The 21,230-nt window shown below is 39.6% G+C and overlaps 1 protein-coding gene across 5 annotated transcripts; it reads left to right on the top strand.

Moving 5' to 3' along the window:
* The first annotated feature begins 227 nt into the window (after positions 1-227).
* On the top strand, positions 228-20,357 carry osbpl7 (oxysterol binding protein-like 7). 5 transcript variants are annotated; one of them, XM_076887701.1, is made up of 22 exons: positions 228-448; positions 5,212-5,412; positions 5,843-5,986; positions 6,079-6,132; positions 6,288-6,554; positions 6,651-6,774; positions 7,739-7,857; positions 7,950-8,048; positions 8,228-8,251; positions 10,095-10,245; positions 10,398-10,504; positions 10,615-10,828; positions 11,094-11,240; positions 11,344-11,480; positions 12,034-12,171; positions 13,035-13,098; positions 13,240-13,318; positions 14,953-15,097; positions 15,172-15,322; positions 15,554-15,680; positions 17,201-17,323; positions 18,738-20,357. In XM_076887701.1, the coding sequence occupies exons 2-22, from the start codon at positions 5,281-5,283 to the stop codon at positions 18,844-18,846; spliced, it is 2,655 nt and encodes an 884-aa protein (XP_076743816.1). In that variant the 5' UTR covers positions 228-448; positions 5,212-5,280; the 3' UTR covers positions 18,847-20,357. The 5 variants fall into 5 exon arrangements, with proteins under 5 accessions (XP_076743816.1, XP_076743817.1, XP_076743818.1 ...); XM_076887702.1 differs by having other exon boundaries at positions 229-448; positions 7,950-8,039; XM_076887703.1 differs by lacking the exon at positions 8,228-8,251 and having other exon boundaries at positions 229-448.
* The last annotated feature ends 873 nt before the right edge of the window (positions 20,358-21,230 follow it).

Genomic DNA, 21,230 nt, shown 5'->3' with positions numbered 1-21,230 from the left:
AAAATACTGTATTAATAAGTTTGTGTGAAGAGGCTTCAGGTTTTGTCCATTTAATCTCAGCTTCAACCTAAAAATGAGTAAACCGAGTGTTCAGAGAGAGGAGCCTGCTTAGATTCACTCTCCACTACAGCCCTAGACTCTCAGTGTAATTCCAGCTAATGCGGATAATGGGCAGGACACATTGCGCATGGTGCGCGCCGCCTGCGACGCACGGCCCTCCTTGGATTTGAGGGAGCTGCTGTCACCCGCCGCAGAGAGGGCACGGTGGGTGAGATTATGTGATTGTCTCTGGATAAAGCATGCAGTCTGACTTCTTTTGTTTCAACGTTTGTCGCTATTTTTTCATCGAAATGCTGAGTTTTCACAGATTATTAAACGCCAAATGAGACTTTTGTCGGATTAATCAGACGCGGAAGGACAGACGATGAGAGTCGGAGGTGGATTTCAGGTGGGAGTTTTTAAAAATTGCTTTTCCAAAATAGATTTGAAAATACCAGACAAGCAATGTGAAAGTTTGGGCTAAATCTTAATGGAAAACACAGAATATAACCACCAGTATTCTGTGTAATTCAGCAGTTATGTGTGGTCTAATCTGGACAGCGAATGCGTCATGGGAATATGTTAATCTGCACATACATATATATATGTATGAAACAACACTAAAAGCATTTGATTAAAATGAAAGTAACCTTTACTTGTCGTTGTGCTGAGGCAGTAGTATATTAATCCAGATTAGACCCTATGCAGACTTCAGTAGTTTACAGGTGAAACAAAGGACTTGTTAACCAAGGATGTGAAGTGATCAGGACAAGAATCTACCTTTAAAACTGTTTCACTGCCCTTTGTAATGTTTTGTGTTTTAAAAAAAATTCCCTCTGAGTTTGGAGTCCAAAAACGTGCTCAGCATTTAGTCTTTTTGATGTAAGTTGCACGTTTTCTTGTATATACTAGCGTCCTGAACACTATTGGTAAGAGTATTTTATTCCACACAAGAGATTATAACAGTCATAATCTGTGCATCTTAACTCCACCCTCAGGCATGATGCATGAAGTCGCCACCTTGGCTGACTTGTTGTGTTGACCACCATTCCCCCCCCCCCCCCCCCCCCGTGAGCTCATTAAATCACTCATCCATCTGCATGCACATTGTTTTAGAATCAGAATCAGAATACTTTATTAATCCCGAAGGAAATTATAGGTTACAGCAGGCAGCACGCTAATGGCGCATGCGTCATTAGCGTGCATTATCTAGGTTTTCTGGGTCAAATGAGGTCAAACAGTAGTCCAGCAAATAACCATTCATCATCTTTGAGTTATTTATTGTTTTATTGCAGTTCGGAAGTTGAGTTAAATGAACTGGAGTGTGAGTGGTTTAAATGTATGCAACTATGATATTTACACTGTAAGGATAACTTCTAAACATGGGAGATACACAGAGGTTTTTTATTTTTCTGTGTCTAGAACATGAAACCAAAATAAAATGTGAGTGGAAATCATAATCAAACTCAGTGCGGACTATTGTGCATGAACCTTTCTGACTAAGCAAGCTCAGAAACCTGCAAATCCTTTCATCCTGTTTCCACCACAGGCTTTCAGTACTGAGGTCAGTTACTCTCATCCTCTCTTGCCCTTACATAACAGCAAGGCAGGCTGCTTCTGGATAGATTTAGACAGAAATCAAATTGAATGCACTGACTTAGCATCCCAGTACTGGCAAAATTACTTACTACAGTGTATTGGAAAGATTTGTAAAGCATTTTGTTGCACCCGAGAAACCTTCTTTAAGTCAGTCAGGTCAAAAAATATAAATATGAAAGTTATATTCCCACAACTGTACAGTGATTCTGCAGACTGACACTGTGATGTCTGTGTTAAAATGCAAATTTTAACACAACGAATATTAGTAGCTTGTTCTCAGACTCACAAATTAAACTCAAATACATAAAACACACATAAACACATACACATAAAATACGACAAATAGAAGAGTTTTCTTTGGAAAAAAAGTATTTCTTTTCTGCAGCTCTTGAAAGTCATAAAACATTCTAAGTAAAACAAACCATGGCATATATTTATATTAAGTGTATAGAAGTGTTATTCTGTGGTAATCATGATTAATATTATTGTGTCAGTGCTCTCCGTCTTCAGATCGAGTTACTCCGTGTCCAGGTTACTCTAAGTAGCTAAAAACATCTCTTGAAAAACCAATTAAGAAGAGGTAATCCTCTCCTTGCAGACGGTATTGGCCATGGTGCCACACACTGCACAAGAGTGGATTACCAACAAGGCAAACTGCACGGGGATCCCCCAGAAGCCACAGATTCACCCACCTCCAGTAGTTTTAGCAGTTTAATTAGCTACATATGTGTTAAGTTGCTTAAACAGCTAATTACCCAAAATTAATTAGGCTAAATATTTGGAGATCCTCAGTCCATCTGAGAGTTTTTCTAAAGATTCATATTGCTAAAGAGGTGTGTCATCAAATGACTCCAAACTGATGCAGGATTGTTTGATGTGTGGTTTGTATTTAGATTAAGGGGGAGGGCCAGAAGGCGCCCTTAACACAGGGGTGGGCAATTCCAGGCCCCGAGGGCCGGTGTCCTGCAGATTTTAGATCTCACCTTGGGTCAACACACCTGAATCACATGATTAGTTCATTACCAGGCCTCTGGAGAACTTCAGGACATGTTGAGGAGCTAATTTAGCCATTTAAATCAGCTGTGTTGGTTCAAGGACACATCTAAAACCTGCAGGGACACCGGCCCTCGAGGCCTGGAATTGCCCACCCCTGCCTTAACAGATCAATCCAGTCATAGTCATACAGTAGCTGTTAAACCAGCCTGTGCAAATAATTACGTCTGCACAGGCTGATTAAAATGTCAATTAAGATTTTCTTGGCCTATTAAATATCAGCAAATGAAAGCTTAAAAAACCATCAGCCTCAAACCCAAAGTAATAAATTTACTGCCACAGATGTCTAAGGATGTGCACACATTTAAAGATCTGGAACCAGGTACATCTGCTTTTTTAATCAAACAAATTTAAAATGTTGCATCTGCTACAAAATAAACTTGTTAAATTAGAAATCTGCATTCGCTCTTGTGTCTTTGTAAATAAAATAATAAAATAATAATTTAAGACATATAATGTTATTTTATTTATATTTGTACAACTAAACCTGCCTTTTGTGAAACTTAAAAACTTTGATTTAAAAGACAAAATTAAAATCATTTTGCTATAAGAACAACAATAAAAACATGTCAGGAATGAAGACCCAAATATAGACTCAACTGGGACTATATGTATATACACACACGGACACACAGAGGGCGATCACGGGAAGAGGAAGCAGGTGGGGAAATAGGAACAGCTAGCCTTATTGAGCTAAACATACAAACTTTAAAACTGTTAGTTAAATGGCCTGTATTTATATAGCGCTTTACTAGTCCCTAAGGACCCCAAAGCGCTTTACATATCCAGTCATCCACCCATTCACGCACACATTCACACACTGGTGATGGCAAGCTACATTGTAGCCACAGCCACCCTGGGGCGCACTGACAGAGGCGAGGCTGCCGGACACTGGCGCCACCGGGCCCTCTGACCACCACCAGTAGGCAACGGGTGAAGTGTCTTGCCCAAGGACACAACGACCAAGACTGTCCAAGCCGGGGCTCAAACTGGCAACCTTCCGATTACAAGGCGAACTCCCAACTCTTGAGCCACGATCGCCCCCAGTTAAAACTTAAAACTGTTGATAATAAATTGTCACATATTTCCCCCCAAATCTGTGCACCTTAAAGCGTGATGTATTCATTATGATAAGATAAAACATAACATATTCTTAGATAAATCTTCCAACTTTGGCTTTGGTTTTTGGTCAGTAAAATGCTCTAAATCAGTGTGCTTGACTCTAGGATCCAGAGTGATCTGGTTGGAGGATTCAGGTGTGCTGTGCTATATCCAGGTAGCATTTATGATAGCAGGCTTGAACCAAGAGCTCAGCTCTCACCTGTGTTAGGTAACTGGATTACTTCGATTCCTTCCTTGTCTCCTGCTCTGCTCAGTCTGTTAAACACTTTCACTTGTTGCTCATGGAACTTTCTCACCTTTCACAGCTCTTCATACAGGACTAAATTAAACTGACCTAATGCAAGATTTGGTGAAAATAAGACATCAAGGTAGAAATGTATCAATATATTTAAAGTTTTTGTTTGTTTGTTCATGCAGGATTGTTTGCCAACTTATTGTTCACTTAAGTCCTGACTTTTTAAAGGCTCATAATTATGTTTATTTTTATTATTCATAGTGCTAGCGGGTATACAGGCAGGAAACGGGAAGGTGTCAAAGGAAGGAATGATATGTGACACAGTTAATATCACAGGTCTCAATGAGAAGTTTAATAATCAGAGGAACATATCAGTTTTCACCTGTCACTGATTAGTTGATCAATTATATTTTTTAAACCACTGGAATTTAAATATGTTTTAAGAACACAGTTTAAGCAAATGAGCTTCGTCAGCTGATGGTGTTTGAGGTGCCAGAATCTTAAACACTCAAATGATAATTTTTCTCAGATTTGTTTAGATTTGTCGCCCAGAACATTAAGGTTATGAGAAAAAAATTGACCTTTTGTCTGATATTTAGAAGACTAATAAAAAAATAATTATGCACATCCAGTTAAGAGGCTGTCTGCCTTACTTTGGCTAAAATAGATTTTTGTTGCAGCTAAAATAAGTGTGCACTAACTCTTTGCTAAAGGGCTGGTGTTACCTTTTAAAGGCCAGTTTGGATCAGGCGGAAATAAATGGGAAACAGGCTTATTGTACATGGAAGTGTCTCCAAGCCCAGTGTTCACTGATTTGGTTTAAAGGTTTGGTGCCGTTTTTTGTTTTTGATATTATAGGATAGTAGATTTTCTCTGGCAAGTGAAAATGTAAATGTTTGAGAAATCACTACTTAAGAAGTCTTGTGATGGTTATTTCAGTTATTTTTTGATTAGACTTTGACTGCTGTGGATGTGTGATGTGCTTTTCAGTTTTATGTTTATGTGGCTAAGAACAATGGGCCTGCATTGATTCATCAGATGTGGCATTCATTTCTGTTTTAAATTCTGCTTTATAACAGCTTAAAAATGGAAATAATTATAAGGAAGTAGGCACTTGTACTCTCAGAATAACCATCATCTCCTTGGTCTTCCTTTGATTTCAGGGGGATTTTGGTAGATCGCAGCAGAACTCGCTCACAACAAGAAGGGGAGTCTGAGGTCGGCGCTCTGAGATGGACCTGTCTGGATCTTCACTCAATCGCAGCCAATCGCTGGCAAGCGGCCTGGAGAAGACTTCCCACACCTGGAACAAGCCAGCCCACTCTCAGAGCAGCAGCACTCTGTCATCTCGCCACTCCAGACAGGTCAGACAGTTCGGTCTATGAAAACATGAAAATAAATAATATTCATCAACTCCACATTTCCTCTCGATCATCCCCATCCTCCCAGACGTTTTGAGACTGCTGAAGTTATATATATGTTTAAAAAGTCACATAACTTAATCAGTCTAATAAACAATCAAAAAACAATCAAAAAAGAACAGTTTATATGATCAGATGCAGCAAAAAAGCCACAAATCTTCAAATATATTTGGAATTTTTGCCTTAAAAAGTATTAAAGCGGTTAATCGGTTATCAAAATAGTTGCAGATTGATTTTCTTCAATTTACAACTTTAGGATATTTCCATTCATCCATTTAAACTTTCATCTTTATCCATTTATTTACACTGTAAGCAAGAAACGACAATTTTCCTGTTGAATCGGACACTTAATTTTTCTTCATACTTTCCGCAGATTATCAAAGACTGGGAAGTAATTGACGACCTTCAGGTTGAAATGCAGGGAGCAGGTGACGATCCTCAAGACAGGACCGCCCCGGGAATCTGTGAAGGATATCTTCTCAAGAGGAGGAAATGGCCACTTAAAGGCTGGCACAAGGTGAGAAGTCAGTGCACTCATTCACAATGCTGCTCAAACGTCGGGTCTCTTTAAAATCCGTCAGTTTCAAAAAAAGATGATCTCTTTTTCAGCGGTACTTCGTCTTGGAAGGAGGGATCTTACGCTACTCCAAAAATCAACAAGATGTAAGTGAAATTTTATGTTTGTCCAGACAATGCAAGGATTGACCTTTCAAACCAATCCACACCACCTCTAACCCAACTTTAATGTGATGTCTGATTTATTCAGTGTCAGTAAATAATCTTAATAACAAGCTTTCATATCACTTTGTTTTTGACAGGTGGCCAGGGGACGAGTCCAGGGCTCGCTAGATGTTAGCCTCGCAGTAATATCGATAAACAAGAAATCAAATCGGATTGATTTGGATGCAGAGGACATTCTGTATCATATGAAGGCAAAGAGTCATGAACTCTTCTACATCTGGGTAACCAAGCTACAAGCTCACCGCCTGTACAAGAAGAATGAGGCGGCTCATCTTCACAGCAGCGTCCTCCACACTTTGTCCCTTCCCACTGCGGCTGAACGAGCTCAGGGAAATGGAGATTTGGTAATAATGGAGTAAGAAAGTGACGTCAGACTGAAAGCCACAGTTGTTACAGGCCACCGAGAGTAACCCGGTGTTCTCTTGCCTCTAATTTATCAGAGCGCCACGGGGATGGCAGATTCAGCTGGAGTGTCAGGCGTGCTGCCGTCAGCTAACACAGCCGTGAACACGAAGGTGTCTGCCTGGCTGCAACAAAGCCACAATCCCGACATCTGTGTTCAAGGTATTTGTCTAATAATCCTAGCTGCAACGACAAAACTGAACAGGTGATTCTAAAAGTGGCAGTTTGTTGAGTACAGTCTTCAAGTTTCAGCATTAGGTTATATTGCCTGACATCCTCTCTTCTTCAACTTGGTTTTCTCTTTTTGATAATATATAATAATTGAGTGTCCACATAAAACACCCACAAATAGTATTTACAGAAAAGAAGACTTAAAGTAGGTGACTTAAAAATGACCAATGTGTCCTATGTGACTATTATTAGATTATTTATTAGGTGTGCAAAATGTCTAACTAACATTTGCTTTTGAGGTTGGTTGGAGTTCAGGTATTTTTCCGACTGTTCCAGTAAGACAAGTGTTATTTACTAAATTCATTGAATTACTGATTGATAAAATGGTGAAAGAAACCTAATACAATTATCCAGAGTTTCGTCAGACCTATTAAAATCACATTCACATCTCAATTATTACAAATGTTGAAAAGAAAAAGCTGGAACATTAAAATTAATATTAGTTATCATTAATAATGTATGTACTGTTGGATAGTTTGATTTAAATCAAAGTATATTGTAAACTTTTTATATCTTACATTTTGTATGCAAATTCTTTAGGCATGAAAAATAGCAAGCAACAATAACAATGAGGTAAAAGTACAATAAGTTTACTTAAATGTATTTTACTGTGTCCCGTTACTGTTTAGAGTTAAATTGGGGAAAATATAGTTAAATTTTCTTTTTTGTTGTTGTTGTCATTTTAACATGCTAACACCATTTAATAGGGGATAGTCATCTGCATAAAACTTGATAAACATCAAGTTGTTGTCTCAGTCCACCAGATTTAAAGAAAAAGGTGTTTTTCTTGCGCTCACAGTGCAACGGCTATTTCTGTATATTAGCTCTGTGGCCAGCAGGACTCTTTTGTGATTAATTAGTTAAAAAAATTTGCTTCCTTGATATTTCCTGCCAGAGCTGAACCGTTGTCATCTGGACCTTTCTGAGCTAAACCGCTTAATCCAGAGGCTGCAGGCACTGGAGGTGGGGCAGGCCTTTACTAATGGAGACCTGCAACGGATCATCAGCATACAGGTGCATATAGGCTGATCATTCAAGCATGTTGTACATACTGCATTATGTCTCCAGCAATAATCACATGAGAAAATAAACCTTTTTTGGTGCAGAATCTGTCACTGGAGAAACCGAAGAAGCCGAAATCAGGGAAGATCTGGGGTCATTCCCGCACACTGTCCAGAGTGGAGGCCCTGGGAATGGTAAGAATGGTCTGTAACCTTCACTTTCTTAAAAAGGACACGATCAACAAGATTGCTAAATGTTCATGTTCAATTTGACATATAGTACATCTTGGTTTTTGAATTTATACATTGAGTCAGCATATTGGGTTTATGAAATCCCAATTCTTCAGTAACATTTTGGGACCTTTCTCTAATCTAATCCAAAGCCTATTCGTGGGATTACTAAATCGGTGAGTCACTATTAGTACATGAGACAACTTCATGCTTAAAAATGTTTGAATGTTCTTCAGTCACACTCTACAGCAGACTTCCTAACCATGAATTATAACTTCATGAATGATGTTTTTTTTCCAGGGTAAAAAGGAAAACAGCACTGCCAGTGTAACCCATATTCTCTACTGTGTTGAGACTTCCTTAGTTATACATATGAGGACTAAGGTGCTGCTTGTGCACCTCTCGATTTTTGTAATCTGGCGTATGATCGTCGTGGTTTTTGCTAACATTTTAATGATATAAAAGTACAAAAGCTCAAAGATGATATAGGAGTTGTTGCAACTGCTTGGAAAGATTTTGTGGACAAAATGTTGAAAAAACCCCCCAAAAACTCAGCAATTTCTTTGATCCTGGTTTGGCCTCCTCTCCTTCTATACCAGCGCTGATATTGAACTCCAATTGTTCAGGAGAATACTGCAGTTACCTGTGCTGTAACATAACGTGAGCATAAATGGGTGTGACTGTGTGATGTCATCGCTGTTGCTCAAAGCGACCAATGCAGCAGGTAGCGGCAACCGAAGATGTGTCACCTATGGTGTTCACGCTGTGGCTGTATAAGCACAATGTATGAGTGGTTTCTTGTGTTAATCTTGACTGGAACATATTTCTTAGAGCCCTGGAGGTGGAGAAAGAGTCTCTCCACTCTAGGTTACAATGTAATCAACCGTTTTGCACAAAAAAGAGCATAACAATGGCATGACTGTAAGATGTATGAACAAACTTGTTTACAGCAAATCTGCTTTTCCTGTCTCCAGTAATGTCAGCTGTCTATTCTACAGCTTTGTAGGTTTTCTTTCTTACCAAACAACAGGAAGTGATCAAACTAAAAAATGGCAAATTAATGCATTTGTAAGCAGCTTGTAAGACAGAAAACCTGCAGGACTGTGGTAGCAGACATCCACATTTAAGACATTAATATGTCACTGATTAGAATGTTGTAATTTTATAGATTACACTCCTAGCCATGTCTTTATATTAGCCAGAAGCATAGGAGTATTTAATAACAATAATAAAAATTCGGTGCAATTCAGCCATCATCTTAACTAACTAACATCATGTGTAACACCCAAAAGCTCCAGATTTTATTCTAGTTTGTACAAATACATGTTAATGTAGATAAATAGGCTCAATAAAGAAACAAAAAGCAAGCTTTATTAGGAACAATTACAGAATACTGCAAAAACCTAATGTATGAAATCCACACAATCACAGACAATCAGACAGGGAAAAGGATACAGAGGGAAAAATGACTATATATACACACAATGTGGACAATTACGTAAGAAGACTTATGTAGCGAAATAAGACAAAGGTGTAAGAAATCAACAGCAGGTGAAGACAATGATGGGAGTCTACTCATCCAACTCATCTAAAAGAGCACACATTTCCCCAATATTAAACTATTCTTTCCGCTCCGTTGTAGGTGCTTTTGTAGTCTCTGTTAACCCCTAACATTAGAGGTCTTCACAAACCCAAAGAGGCCTAAAGGTGACATGCAAATACAACACACAGATGTCCCAAATAGACCCAAAGATCATTTGGATCCTCTCAGATGTTCTGTAAGCACAAACCTGAGATGGGCAGTAAAACAGGACTCCCACTTTCAGCAGTACTAGTAAGATTTGTGAAGATCTCTGTATGTTGGTGGTGCATTCCCATTCCCTGGTATAAACATTGGGACTTCCCTTCATAGTGCTAGTTAAACCTGTGCTGGATAACACAACACAACAGTGACATCTACTCACACAAAGATAGATAGCAAGGGAATCAACCACAGTCCTTCCTCTGTTCACTTCACAGCTGTCCTCAAGTCACCTGAGCAACTCGGCCCACCTCGGTGCATCGGTCCCGTGTATCCCCGACTACGTGTACTCTCAGCTCTCCCCTTCCACGGTCAATTCGCCCGAAGGGAAGAAAATCCAACAGGACATCTACGCTATGTCTCAACGAGGTCAGAGAAACATATAAACACAAATATGTCATCTACCGGTAGACAAAAGTTAATTTGAGCACATTTATCCTGGGAATCGCTTTATTGCAAAATATGTAAATGCCACAGATACCTTCCTGTTCAACAGAAACTGTTGTTTAATGCTCCTTTAGTGCTCAACTCTCTGAAGTCGGTGCATGAGACTCTGTCCCAGGAGAGGCAGAAGCTGCAGGCAGTCTGGGACGCTAACAACATGCACCAGTCTAACACATTAGCTCAGGTTAGATTTGTCATCTGGACTCTCTGTCCCACTTTATCCTGTTTGGTTTTTTATACTTGGTGGCTGATTTTCTTTGTTCATTCCTTTTTTTTTTCTTCCCCTGGTGCCAGCCTGAGGCAGTGAGGCATTCATCCCAAGGACCTCCTTCAGTGGCAGACTCTGCTGCAGAATATTTTGATGCCAGTGATGACATCCTGTGGGGCAGCTCCTCTGAGGTGTCTGATGAATCCGGACTAAGTGACGGAAGCACCACCAATTCTGAGCCGGAGGAAGGACACAGTGGGTACACCAGTATCAGTGACCAGGGTTTAAAGTGTATAAAAAGTCAGTGGGTTTTTTTTATATCCTAAAAAAAATAGCTTTAATGTACTTGAATAGTATTGCTGAATAGTTCTACCTACTCTTCTTTCTGTATCTACTCTTTGATGTGAATATTGTACTAACTAAAACAACAATTCACACTATGTACAACCTGAAAACCACTGGCACTGATGCAGACTCTTATTCTTGTTATTGCCTGAATAGAAACATCCAGCCGTACTTTTATTCTTGATAATAATAATATTATTTTCTTTAATCAACATTGCAGCATCAGCTACCCGGAAGTACCGTGCCAGCATTTCCAGGACTCCCAACAGTGTTGTTCCCAAGAGCACTGGACGTCGAACAAAACTGCCTGTTCACTGTCCTGACAATAGCCACGTGGGGCTCGTGGCCATACTCTATAACAACATAGGTAAGAACCAGGAATCCAGACTTACTCAGTACTCGAATTGATAATATGCAAGAAAAGAGTCTTTGTGGCAGTTTTCAGAGCCCTCTGTTTTGTTTCTTCACAGGTAAAGACTTGGCTCGAGTGTCCATGCCAGCTGTTCTCAATGAGCCCATTAACCTGCTGCAGAGGCTGTGTGAAGAGCTGGAGTACAGTGAGCTGCTGGATACTGCCAACAACACATCAGACCCCTACCAGAGGATGGTAAGTCTGTCCACACTTAAAACGAGTTAACATACCATAAGATATACGTCCAGCTCAATGTGTGTAGTAAAAGATTAAAGGAAGTGCCTTAAAACTGCATTCTTTGTGATGGCCAGCAAGAGGCGGCTGTTCTGTTTGCAAAAAGACCTCTGCCTACATATCAGCCTATAAAAAAACAGCCCTCAGCTTTCTCACACTGTGACCTAAGTTAAAACTCTCACTTCGCTATGAACTGGTATTTTCCACATTAACACAAGCTTTGTATATCACTTACTCTACTCATCAAATCGAACTTTCTGTCAGTTACCCAAAATGAAATTTTGACAGAGTGGGGCAGATCCAGCATGCACTCCAGGTGGACAAGTGCAGGTGGTTAGAACTTACAGGGGCCTTTGAAGTGATCCAGAGATGCACAAGGAGATGACCTTAAAGGGGAAATATTTAAAATCGCAAGAGAAAGAAAATATAGCATAGAAAGCAATAACTAAATAAAATTATTTTACATGGGGATAAACAAAGCGACCTTTTATGTTTTGTGTTTTATCTCGTTTAGGTTTACATTGCTGCCTTCGCTATCTCTGGCTACTCCACTGCGACGTTCAGGAACCGCTACAAGCCCGTTAACCCGATTCTGGGGGAGACCTACGAGTGTATCAGAGAGGACCGAGGTTTCCGCCTCATCAGTGAGCAGGTATCTTAATCAGGTGTATCATGGTTATCTTTATACGCGGAAAACACTCAGTTACCTAGAAGGGATATTTATACAGCTGAACAGATATAGAAAAGTAGGAAAAGATGAATTAGGAAGGATAATCTAATTAATTAATAATAGATAATCATAGAGCTAATGATTATTCTTTTTAATTTAGAGAACTCCAGTGTTCCAGCTTATATTTGGGTATAAAAAATGCATGCAGTTTGTCTAAGCCTATCAATAATAATTTTTTACTTTTGAACAGGTTTTTGACAGATCTCTGAAATATCTCTTTAAATATCTTTGTAAAATCGAATAAATTTGTTATGCATCGTACGGTTGATACAAAATCCCACCGCATACCTCAACTTGCCTCAGGTCACACCGTTTGGGAAACGCTTTCTTAGAGCATGAACCATACCATGAAGTGCAGCAAATGAAAGGCTGATACTAACACTAGTGCTGGTGCGGCATTAGTTCTGCCTTGGTGCTTTTTAAGAACCACATATTCAACAGACAGTGTTAATTAGCAATCCTAATCTGAATTAGAAATCTAGGTAATTTCAATGGTAAGAGGATCGGGGTAGAGTCTTTAGTCTGGGCTGTCAATTTTCTAGTTTTTTGGATTGAATGCATGGAACCGGCTCTAGATTGGTTGGTGGGAAAGTGTCGGTGGAATAGGATTTGGTTTTGTAGTGCATACAGGTAAAATTGCTGCAGGTAAATCTGTTGGTTTAATGAGGAAGATGTATTAAATGGACACAATGTTTCCTGCTTTTTTAACTTGGGAACTTTGTTTCATTGTTGAGGATGAAATAGTTAAGACATAATTTTGTGATGAAGTCTCTGTACTTGCCCAGGTCTGCCACCATCCTCCCATCTCTGCCTGCCATGCTGACTCAGAGAACTTCTCCTTCTGGCAAGGTGAACAACTTCTTTTATCAAACCAGCACACTCTCTTTATCTGTTGTAACTAGCTGTTTCTGTCTTCTGACTTAATTATGCTTTTAGGAAGGATGTGAGTATATTGTATAGTGTCACCAATACTTTCTTACATCTGAACAGACCAGCGATGGAAAAATAAATTCTGGGGAAAGTCGCTGGAGATCCTGCCAACAGGAATGGTAAACGTGACTCTGCCGAGGTAAACGATCTGGCTTTATTTTCAATTTTTCCTCTCTGGCTGACATATTATAAAAGAACCCAACCAGCGATTGTTGATATTTGAAAATTTTGTTGGTAGATTTAAATGTTTAGCTAAAATGAGATGCAATGAGAAGCTCCTGATATAAAATACAAAGATAAGATAACCTTTATTAGTCCCACACATGGGAAGTGTGGGTGGTGTGGTGTGACTTAGACATCTGGGCCCGTATCCCTAAAGAATCTTTGTGCAAAAAGTGGCTCCTAGCGGCCAAATTCTAAGAAAATTCTCAGAGTCATGACGTTTTCTTAGAATTTCCCCTAAAAGTGACACGACAATCCCAGTTAATATAAAAGCTATTCCTCAAGATTCCTAACGCTTAAAAGGGCTCCTAAGGCGAGATCTGCTAAGAGCAGGGAAGAGGACTGAGCCGTGTTACCCTCGTTAAGACCACACTGGACTTGTAACGTTGTGATTTCTACTTCATTAATGACAGCCCCTTGAGATAGGCCATCTTGTTTTCAACAGGGTCCATATGGGAGTGAAAGTACAAAATATGTCAGCTAGGATATTAATATGAGCAAATAAGACACAAATCATTATTTGAACAGGGTGTAATGAGTTTAAGTTTTCACATATTTTAGATTCTAATGTTAGGCTATAACCCCTACAGCTTACTATTCATTTTCCAGATATTTTCTTGAATGTGAAATATTATTTACAATTACAGTCAGCATAAGATTAGAGTGTATAATTATGTTTATTGATTTGAGGGTATATCCTTTGCTCATTATCACCAAAAGCTCATTTCCATCAAACTTGTAGGATCAACCAATCACGGCTTTTGAAATGATGACTCATACCTAGCAACGGGGTCAACCACACCTCCTCACTAAGATAGGATTTTCCATCCATTCCTTGCTCAGAGTTCACTGAAAATGTTCTGGAATCACTTCTAAGCTAAAACTCCTGGCAAGGAATTTTTAGGTTAAGTTAGGAGCTCTCTGAGAGGATTCTCAGAATCTTTAGGGATACGGGCCCTGGATGCTACCCACTTCCAGGTGGGGCATAGCAGCTTTTTGTGAGACCATTTACACTAGCACATCTGCGTCTTTCCCACTGTGTCAGAAAGGTAGCTTTCCAACTAAAATTCCATTTTAGGGGCAATAATATAGCCAGAAAATCGAATGAGTAGAGTATTCAGTGAACAGCAGTTGGTTTGGCTTTGTAAAGAAAGTGATTTCAAAGCACTGAGCTGGCACACCATCTGAGGTGCCATAATTCCAGTGGTTCACCCTCAGGGCCACACCTTAGGATGGTAGTTAAGCTTTACATTGCCATGAGAAAAACTTCTTAAACGAAAAAGAATAAAACACTTGGTCATACCCGTGAATTGTTTCGCCACAGTCTGGATACTGTGGACTCCTGTGCTGTGTCTAAACTCAGTGTCGCTGCTGGAAACTGATTTTTTTTTAAAATTACACATGTTCAAAACCTTAAAAAACCCAAATAAAAGTATGAATCCTCACTTTTGAAAAGCTGCAATCAGAATTATTTGCCATCTTTTTTTTATTTAAAATTGACCATCTGTGTCAGTGATGACCAAATATTCTGCATTTGTGGGTTTTCCTCAGGTATGCTGACCACTATGAGTGGAACAAAGTAGCGACTTGCATCCATAACGTCTTCAGCCAGCAGCGCTATCTGGAGCATTATGGAGAGGTCATCATCAAAAACCTCAAAAGTAACATCTGCACATGCAAGATTACTTTTGTCAAGGTGAGGGACCACTCACAGCGCTCGTGTCTTACACTCTTTAGATGCGAGATTAACAGGTTTTTCTTCTGCCGCAGTCTCGTTATTGGGGTTCAGAAACGAATAAGAATGAGGTTCAGGGTGTGGTGTTGGACCAAAGTGGGAGTGCCATTCACCGGTTTGGAGGTCTGTGGCATGAAGGCATCTTCTGTGACACTCTGCCGACTCCAAAATGCATCTGGAAGCCAAGTGAGTCCTAAATAACTAAGACATGCTTCCTTAAATGTTGTCTGTTTAGTTTTGACCATCATTTCTTTTTAGTCTGAGTCACGTGGTGGGTGCAAAAACGTCTCTTTAGAAGTTTAAATGGAGGTTAAGTGAGATGATTAGGTACTCTTTCTACCAAAATAGCTAATCAGGATAAAGCCAAGTGTCACGTTTGTGCCTCAGTTCACCTAAGAGGCTTCTATCACCCCACAGATCAACAGCCAAAGGATTACCTGCTGTATTATGGTTTCTCCAGCTTTGCCATGGAGTTGAATGAACTCCCTTCAGACTTGAAGCCTCTTCTGCCTCCTACAGATACGCGCCTGCGCCCAGACCAAAGGTCAGAAATCTTTCCAATGCAAAAAATAAAAAGGGAAAACCAAAACAATACTAGATGGGATTTGAACACAGCTGTGGTCCATTACAATGCTCTGGAATATTATCTATCTACAAGTAGATAGATCCATGTACTGCCCACTTTATTAGGCATACCTGTTCAACTGCTCCTTAACAGAAATAAATATCTAAAAAGCCAATCACATGGGAGCAACTCGGGGCATTTAGGCATGCAGTTATAGTCAAGACGACCAGCTGAAGTTCAAACCCAGCATCAGAATGGGGAAGAAATGTGATTTAAGCACTGGGTATTTAAGAACAACTCTGTGACACTGGGTTCAGAAACTGACTCCTAGTCACAGAGAGTATTATACAAATTGTTAAAACCAAGGTAGGCAGAAGTGCATCTCTGAAATCATAACATGTTTAATCTTGAAGCAGATGGTCTACACCACAGGTGTCGAACTCCAGGCCTCGAGGGCCGGTGTCCTGCAAGTTTTAGATGTGTTCTTGATCCAACACAGCTGATTTAAATGGCCAAATTGCCTCCTCAACATGTCTTGAAGTTCCCCAGAAGCCTGGTAATGAACTAATCATTTGATTCAGGTGCGTTGACCCAGGGTGATATCTAAAACCTGCAGGACACTGGCCCTCGAAGCCTGGAATTCGACACCCCTGGTCTACAGCAACAGAAAACTACACTGGGTGCCCCTCCTCTCAGCTAAGAACAGGAAACAGATCACACAGACTCCCCAGAATTGGACAACAGTAGATTGGGAAAGTTCATTACCAGGCCTCTGGAGAACTTCAACACATGTTGAGGAAGTAATTTAGCCATTTAAATCAGCTGTGTTGGATCAAGGACACATCTAAAACCTGCAGGACACCGGCCCTCGAGGCCTGGAGTTCCACACCTGTGGTATAGATCCATCCTGTCTTACATCAACAGTTCAAGCTGCTGCTGGTGTGGGGGATATTTTCCTGACACACTTTAGGCCTGCTGACCATCATTTAAACATCACAGCCTAAACAAGTATTGTTCCTGCCCATGCCCATCCCTTTATGACCACACTGTACCCATCTTCTGATGGCTGCTTCCTGCTGAATAACACACCAGGTCACAAAGCTCACAACAATTTAAAACTGGTTTCTTTAACATGAAAGTGAGTTCAAATGGCCTCAAGTGGCCTTCACAGTCACCAGATCCCACTCCAACAGAGCATCTTTGGGATGTGGATGAAGAGGAGATTCACATCAAGGATGTGTAGCTGTTGTCACATGGCAAACAGAAAACTCCCCTAGCACTTTAAAGTCCTTCTGTGCATTCAGGGGAAAGAGAGCAATGGCTGTAAAGGCCATAATGGTTGTTTTCACAACTACGTAGGAGGAGCCAGGTAAGAATGGCTTTGTATGTAAAAGTCAGCACTCCTCTGCAATACTGTACAGACTATAGTGTAGCACAAGCTAAAATCATCCAGAAACACGGAGTAAATATGGTGTAAGCTTGATGTCACCTTCTTGCAGAATGCTGGAGGATGGAAGGGTGGATGAAGCTGACATAAAGAAGGACGAGATTGAAGAAATGCAGAGAGAGCGGAGAAAAGAGCTCGGCAAAAGGGATGAAGAGCATGTTCCTCGTTTTTTCAAGTAAGTCAATTCCCTTTAAAATCCAGGTTCATTGATAATTTCCATTTATCTTAATTGTAGTCTTCCAACCTTGATATTTGGTTATATCTTTGTGTCTGTATATTTGAAGTAATTGTACAGTTCAGGTTATTTGTGTGCCACATTTAAAAACAACTGCTTTTAGAGGAAAAAGCAGGCAGCTCCATAGACTGAAATTTGCTTTAGTACATGGATAAATCACAGAGGTGGGACCAAGTCATTGTTTTGCAAGTCTCAAGTAAGTCTCAAGTCTTTATCCTCAAGTCTCAAGTAATGTCAGGCAAGTCAGAGTCAAGTCTCAAGTCACTGGTGTAAAAGTCCGAGTAAAGTCACAAGTCTGAAACTTTGAATTTCAAGTCCTTTCGAGTCTTTAAAAAAAAAAAAAAAAAAAAAAATGTCGCAGTTATATGCTACATGTAAATATTAGACCATGTGATTTTTAAATCTGTTTTTCTCAACACATGACGAAATAGTGAACTTAGAAAATATACACAAATTGTGAAATTGCACCTCTATAAAATGCAGCTCAATTAAACCTAGCTCCAAGAATAATTTTCACCGACAATTCTGAGATAAGTTGCATGTTATTCTTGGATGCGCTTGTAGGACCGGCTTTAAAATAGCATGACAAAAATATCATACACATTAAAGTTAGTTGACATCACAAAGTTAGATGAAGTCAGCTATCTCATCGTAGCAAAAGAGAAGCACCACCTACCGTTCTTTATGCAACTTCAACTGTCGGACAAAGTTGGAAGTTGTTCCATCGCTGTCTGTGATTCTCTGCTTGCATGTTTTGCATATTGCATTTCGTTTTTTTGTTGACTACTTCATAGTTTATGTACCTGAAAATAATAACTCCTTGCAGCATTTTTGAGCGTTTGTTTTCTTCTTAAAAAAAATCTGGTTAATTTGATTTGCTGTGCTACAGCTCATGCACACATACGTACGGAGTGTGGTTGGAATAAATGAATGAATGAATTGAATTAATGGTGCACACTTTCTATATAATATGTGTGTTAAATTTTAGATTTGGGGTGAAATATCAAGTCTTTTCAAGTAAACCGGTTCAAGTCCAATTCAAGTCCCAGGTCACTGGTGTAAAAGTCCAAGTTAAGTCACAGTCTTAGAACATTTTTTCAAGTCAAGTCTAAAGTCATAAAATTAATGACTCGAGTCCAAGTCATGTGACTCGAGTCCACACCTCTGATAAATCATTCAGTAAAAATACTTACAGTCCATTCAGTTCTTGCAGCTTTATATGGTAACTTTGTAACTTCAGTAACATTATTTAAACATTTAAAATCATTTCTGCCATCAACAACATGCAAATTCATGAACTGTAGAAATGCCGGTGTGCAAATTATTATTCTTTATGGTTATTTTACATCATCAGGAGATCCAAAGATTCCTCTGGACGGGACGTGTGGTTGACAAACGGGACTTACTGGAAACTTCGAGAGAATCCAGGGTTTGCTAATCTTGAAAACTTAACTCTGTGGTGATGAGATGAGACTGCAGAAATGAGTGGACAAAACCACATGAAAGGACGAGATCATGGATATTCAGCCGTGGATATTCTGGACAGCACGTATGAACCACTCGGAGAGTGAAGATAGTGCTGCGGATCTGTTCTTGATTCTTCTGCACACCCGTGACTGGCTCATGGGAATCCTCAGATACCCAACAAACATTAATGGAAATACAATAAAATCTTATTCATTTAATTTTTTAGATTACTTAAATCAATATGCTGTTTTTATGTGAATTTCTTTTCCCCCCCAACAAACTCTAAACTCTTTAAGACTTAAAAATTGCTTTTCTCTGTGGTGTTTCTATCAGGATGCTGCTTTGTGATAGTTTGATCTATTGCAATTGAGTTTGAGAAAAAATTTGGTGGAGTGGTGGAGACCAAAATAGAGCAAAAAGAGTGTAAAGAATATATACATATATAGTTCTAGAAACTGGAAAAACACATGACTTTAAATATAAAAAACAGTGTCCTTAACTGCTATGTGTGCAAATGTTCTATATTGAGTATAGAATTTGATTCCAATGGTTCAAAACTTTTGAACATCTAAGCAGACCTTTAATTCAGACACACCTACACACACACAGACACAGGGACCACCTACAAGGTGCATTACTATCCATTACAATCTATGTTTAGATAGTAATGGACAAAAACAGCTGGTTCTATTGATTCCCATCTGTGCTCAGTTTTCATTGACACTCCACAATTTTATGGATAATAGAAAAATACTGTGTGTATCCTTTGGCACACCCTGACTCCACTGGAGAACCACTGTGAAACCTCAGTTTATATGTTACAACAGACTCTTTATCCAGGCAAATCTAACTTCAGGCTACACCAGGGGTGGGCAACTCCAGGCCTCAAGGGCCGGTGTCCTGCAGGTTTTAGGTATCACCCTGATCAACACACCTAAATGAAATGATTAGTTCATTACCAGGCCTCTGGAGAACTTCAAGATATGTTGAAGAGGTAATTTAGTCATTGAAATCAGCTGTGTTGGATCAAGGACACATCTAAAACCTGCAGGACACTGGCCCTCGAGGCCTGGGGTTGCCCCTGGGCTACACTATACAACATATATTTAACTGTCCAAAAAATGAAGTACTCCAACTTGATATCTGTTGCTTCCTCTTTATGAGAACGTTTGCTTATCGTGGCTCAGGACATTCTGGCATAAGAGATTCTTGATTGAGAATTTCAATTCCTTTTGCCTAACTAAAGTCAAAGACAGAATTTGTCTGCTTTAGTTATGTTATCATTGAAATTTTTTTTCCCAAAAAATATATATTATTAACATTTTTGTATGTGTTTTTGACCTGTAATCTAAATAAGAGTTACAAATGTTCAGTAATCACATATTTAAAAGAGGAGATAATATATTATCCTTTGTTTATATGTCATTAATAGGAAAATGAGTATCCAGCTGGTTGGAAATCTGCACATACTGTATTTATACATTACATTAAACTGGTGATATCATGACTGTGTTTTTACTGGGACTGCATTTATTATGAGATGCCCTTTCTTTTAAAAGACCACTGGAAGTTTCTGGACATAAAAGAAGAAATAGACTTGAGATTGTTTATAATTAAGCAAGGCTTTTACTGCACTTCTTTTGCAGCAGGGGAAGGAGCTTAAAAGATGCTTTCCATAATACGACTATACCATAACACTTGGAAGATGTGTGACACACAGCTGGAATATTTCCTTCTCCTCTTCACTTCTGCTGCCCCCTGAACACGAAGGATGTTATGAGCATAAAAGAAAACATGCCGCAGTAGGAGAAACTATTTTCTCACCTTAAAACCAAGTGTTTACTATTAACCAGGTGTCTGAAGGGGTGTGAAAAAAATAGTCTTTTATTTGTGCCTTTGGTTTCCTGTGATAAATGATGCAGTTTCCTTCTTCGAACCACTCATGTTGAATGGAGAAAGTTGCAACCTATAATCAGCATGTTCTGCACATCTCATTAATCAAATTAAATGTGCACAACCTGTAGGTCTCCTTAGTGTCTCCTTATAGATGCCCTGTTTTTGAAACACTGTACTTTAGCTATCTGAAAAACTGTCCATCCAAACCACTTCAAACTTGGCACTTGTACAGCTGGGGTCATAGTGAATTCAGCATTACACACTGCACAAACATCCATTCTCTCGTGTTTCTGGAGTCTAGCCTGGCTATCAAAGGACAGGAGGGTACACCCTGGTTGCATATCGTTTTACTGTGGGAGGAAGCCGGAGTACCCAGAGAGAACCCATGCAAGCAGAGGGAGAACATGTAGAAAGGTCCCGGCCAGATAGTGGAGTCAAACTCAAGGCCTTAACTTCATCATTGTGGCTGCAGCTCAGGAGGTAG

Source organism: Maylandia zebra, linkage group LG8 (genome assembly GCF_041146795.1).
Source record: "Maylandia zebra isolate NMK-2024a linkage group LG8, Mzebra_GT3a, whole genome shotgun sequence".
NCBI lineage: Eukaryota > Metazoa > Chordata > Actinopteri > Cichliformes > Cichlidae > Maylandia > Maylandia zebra.
This window is presented reverse-complemented; position numbering and strand designations above follow the sequence as displayed.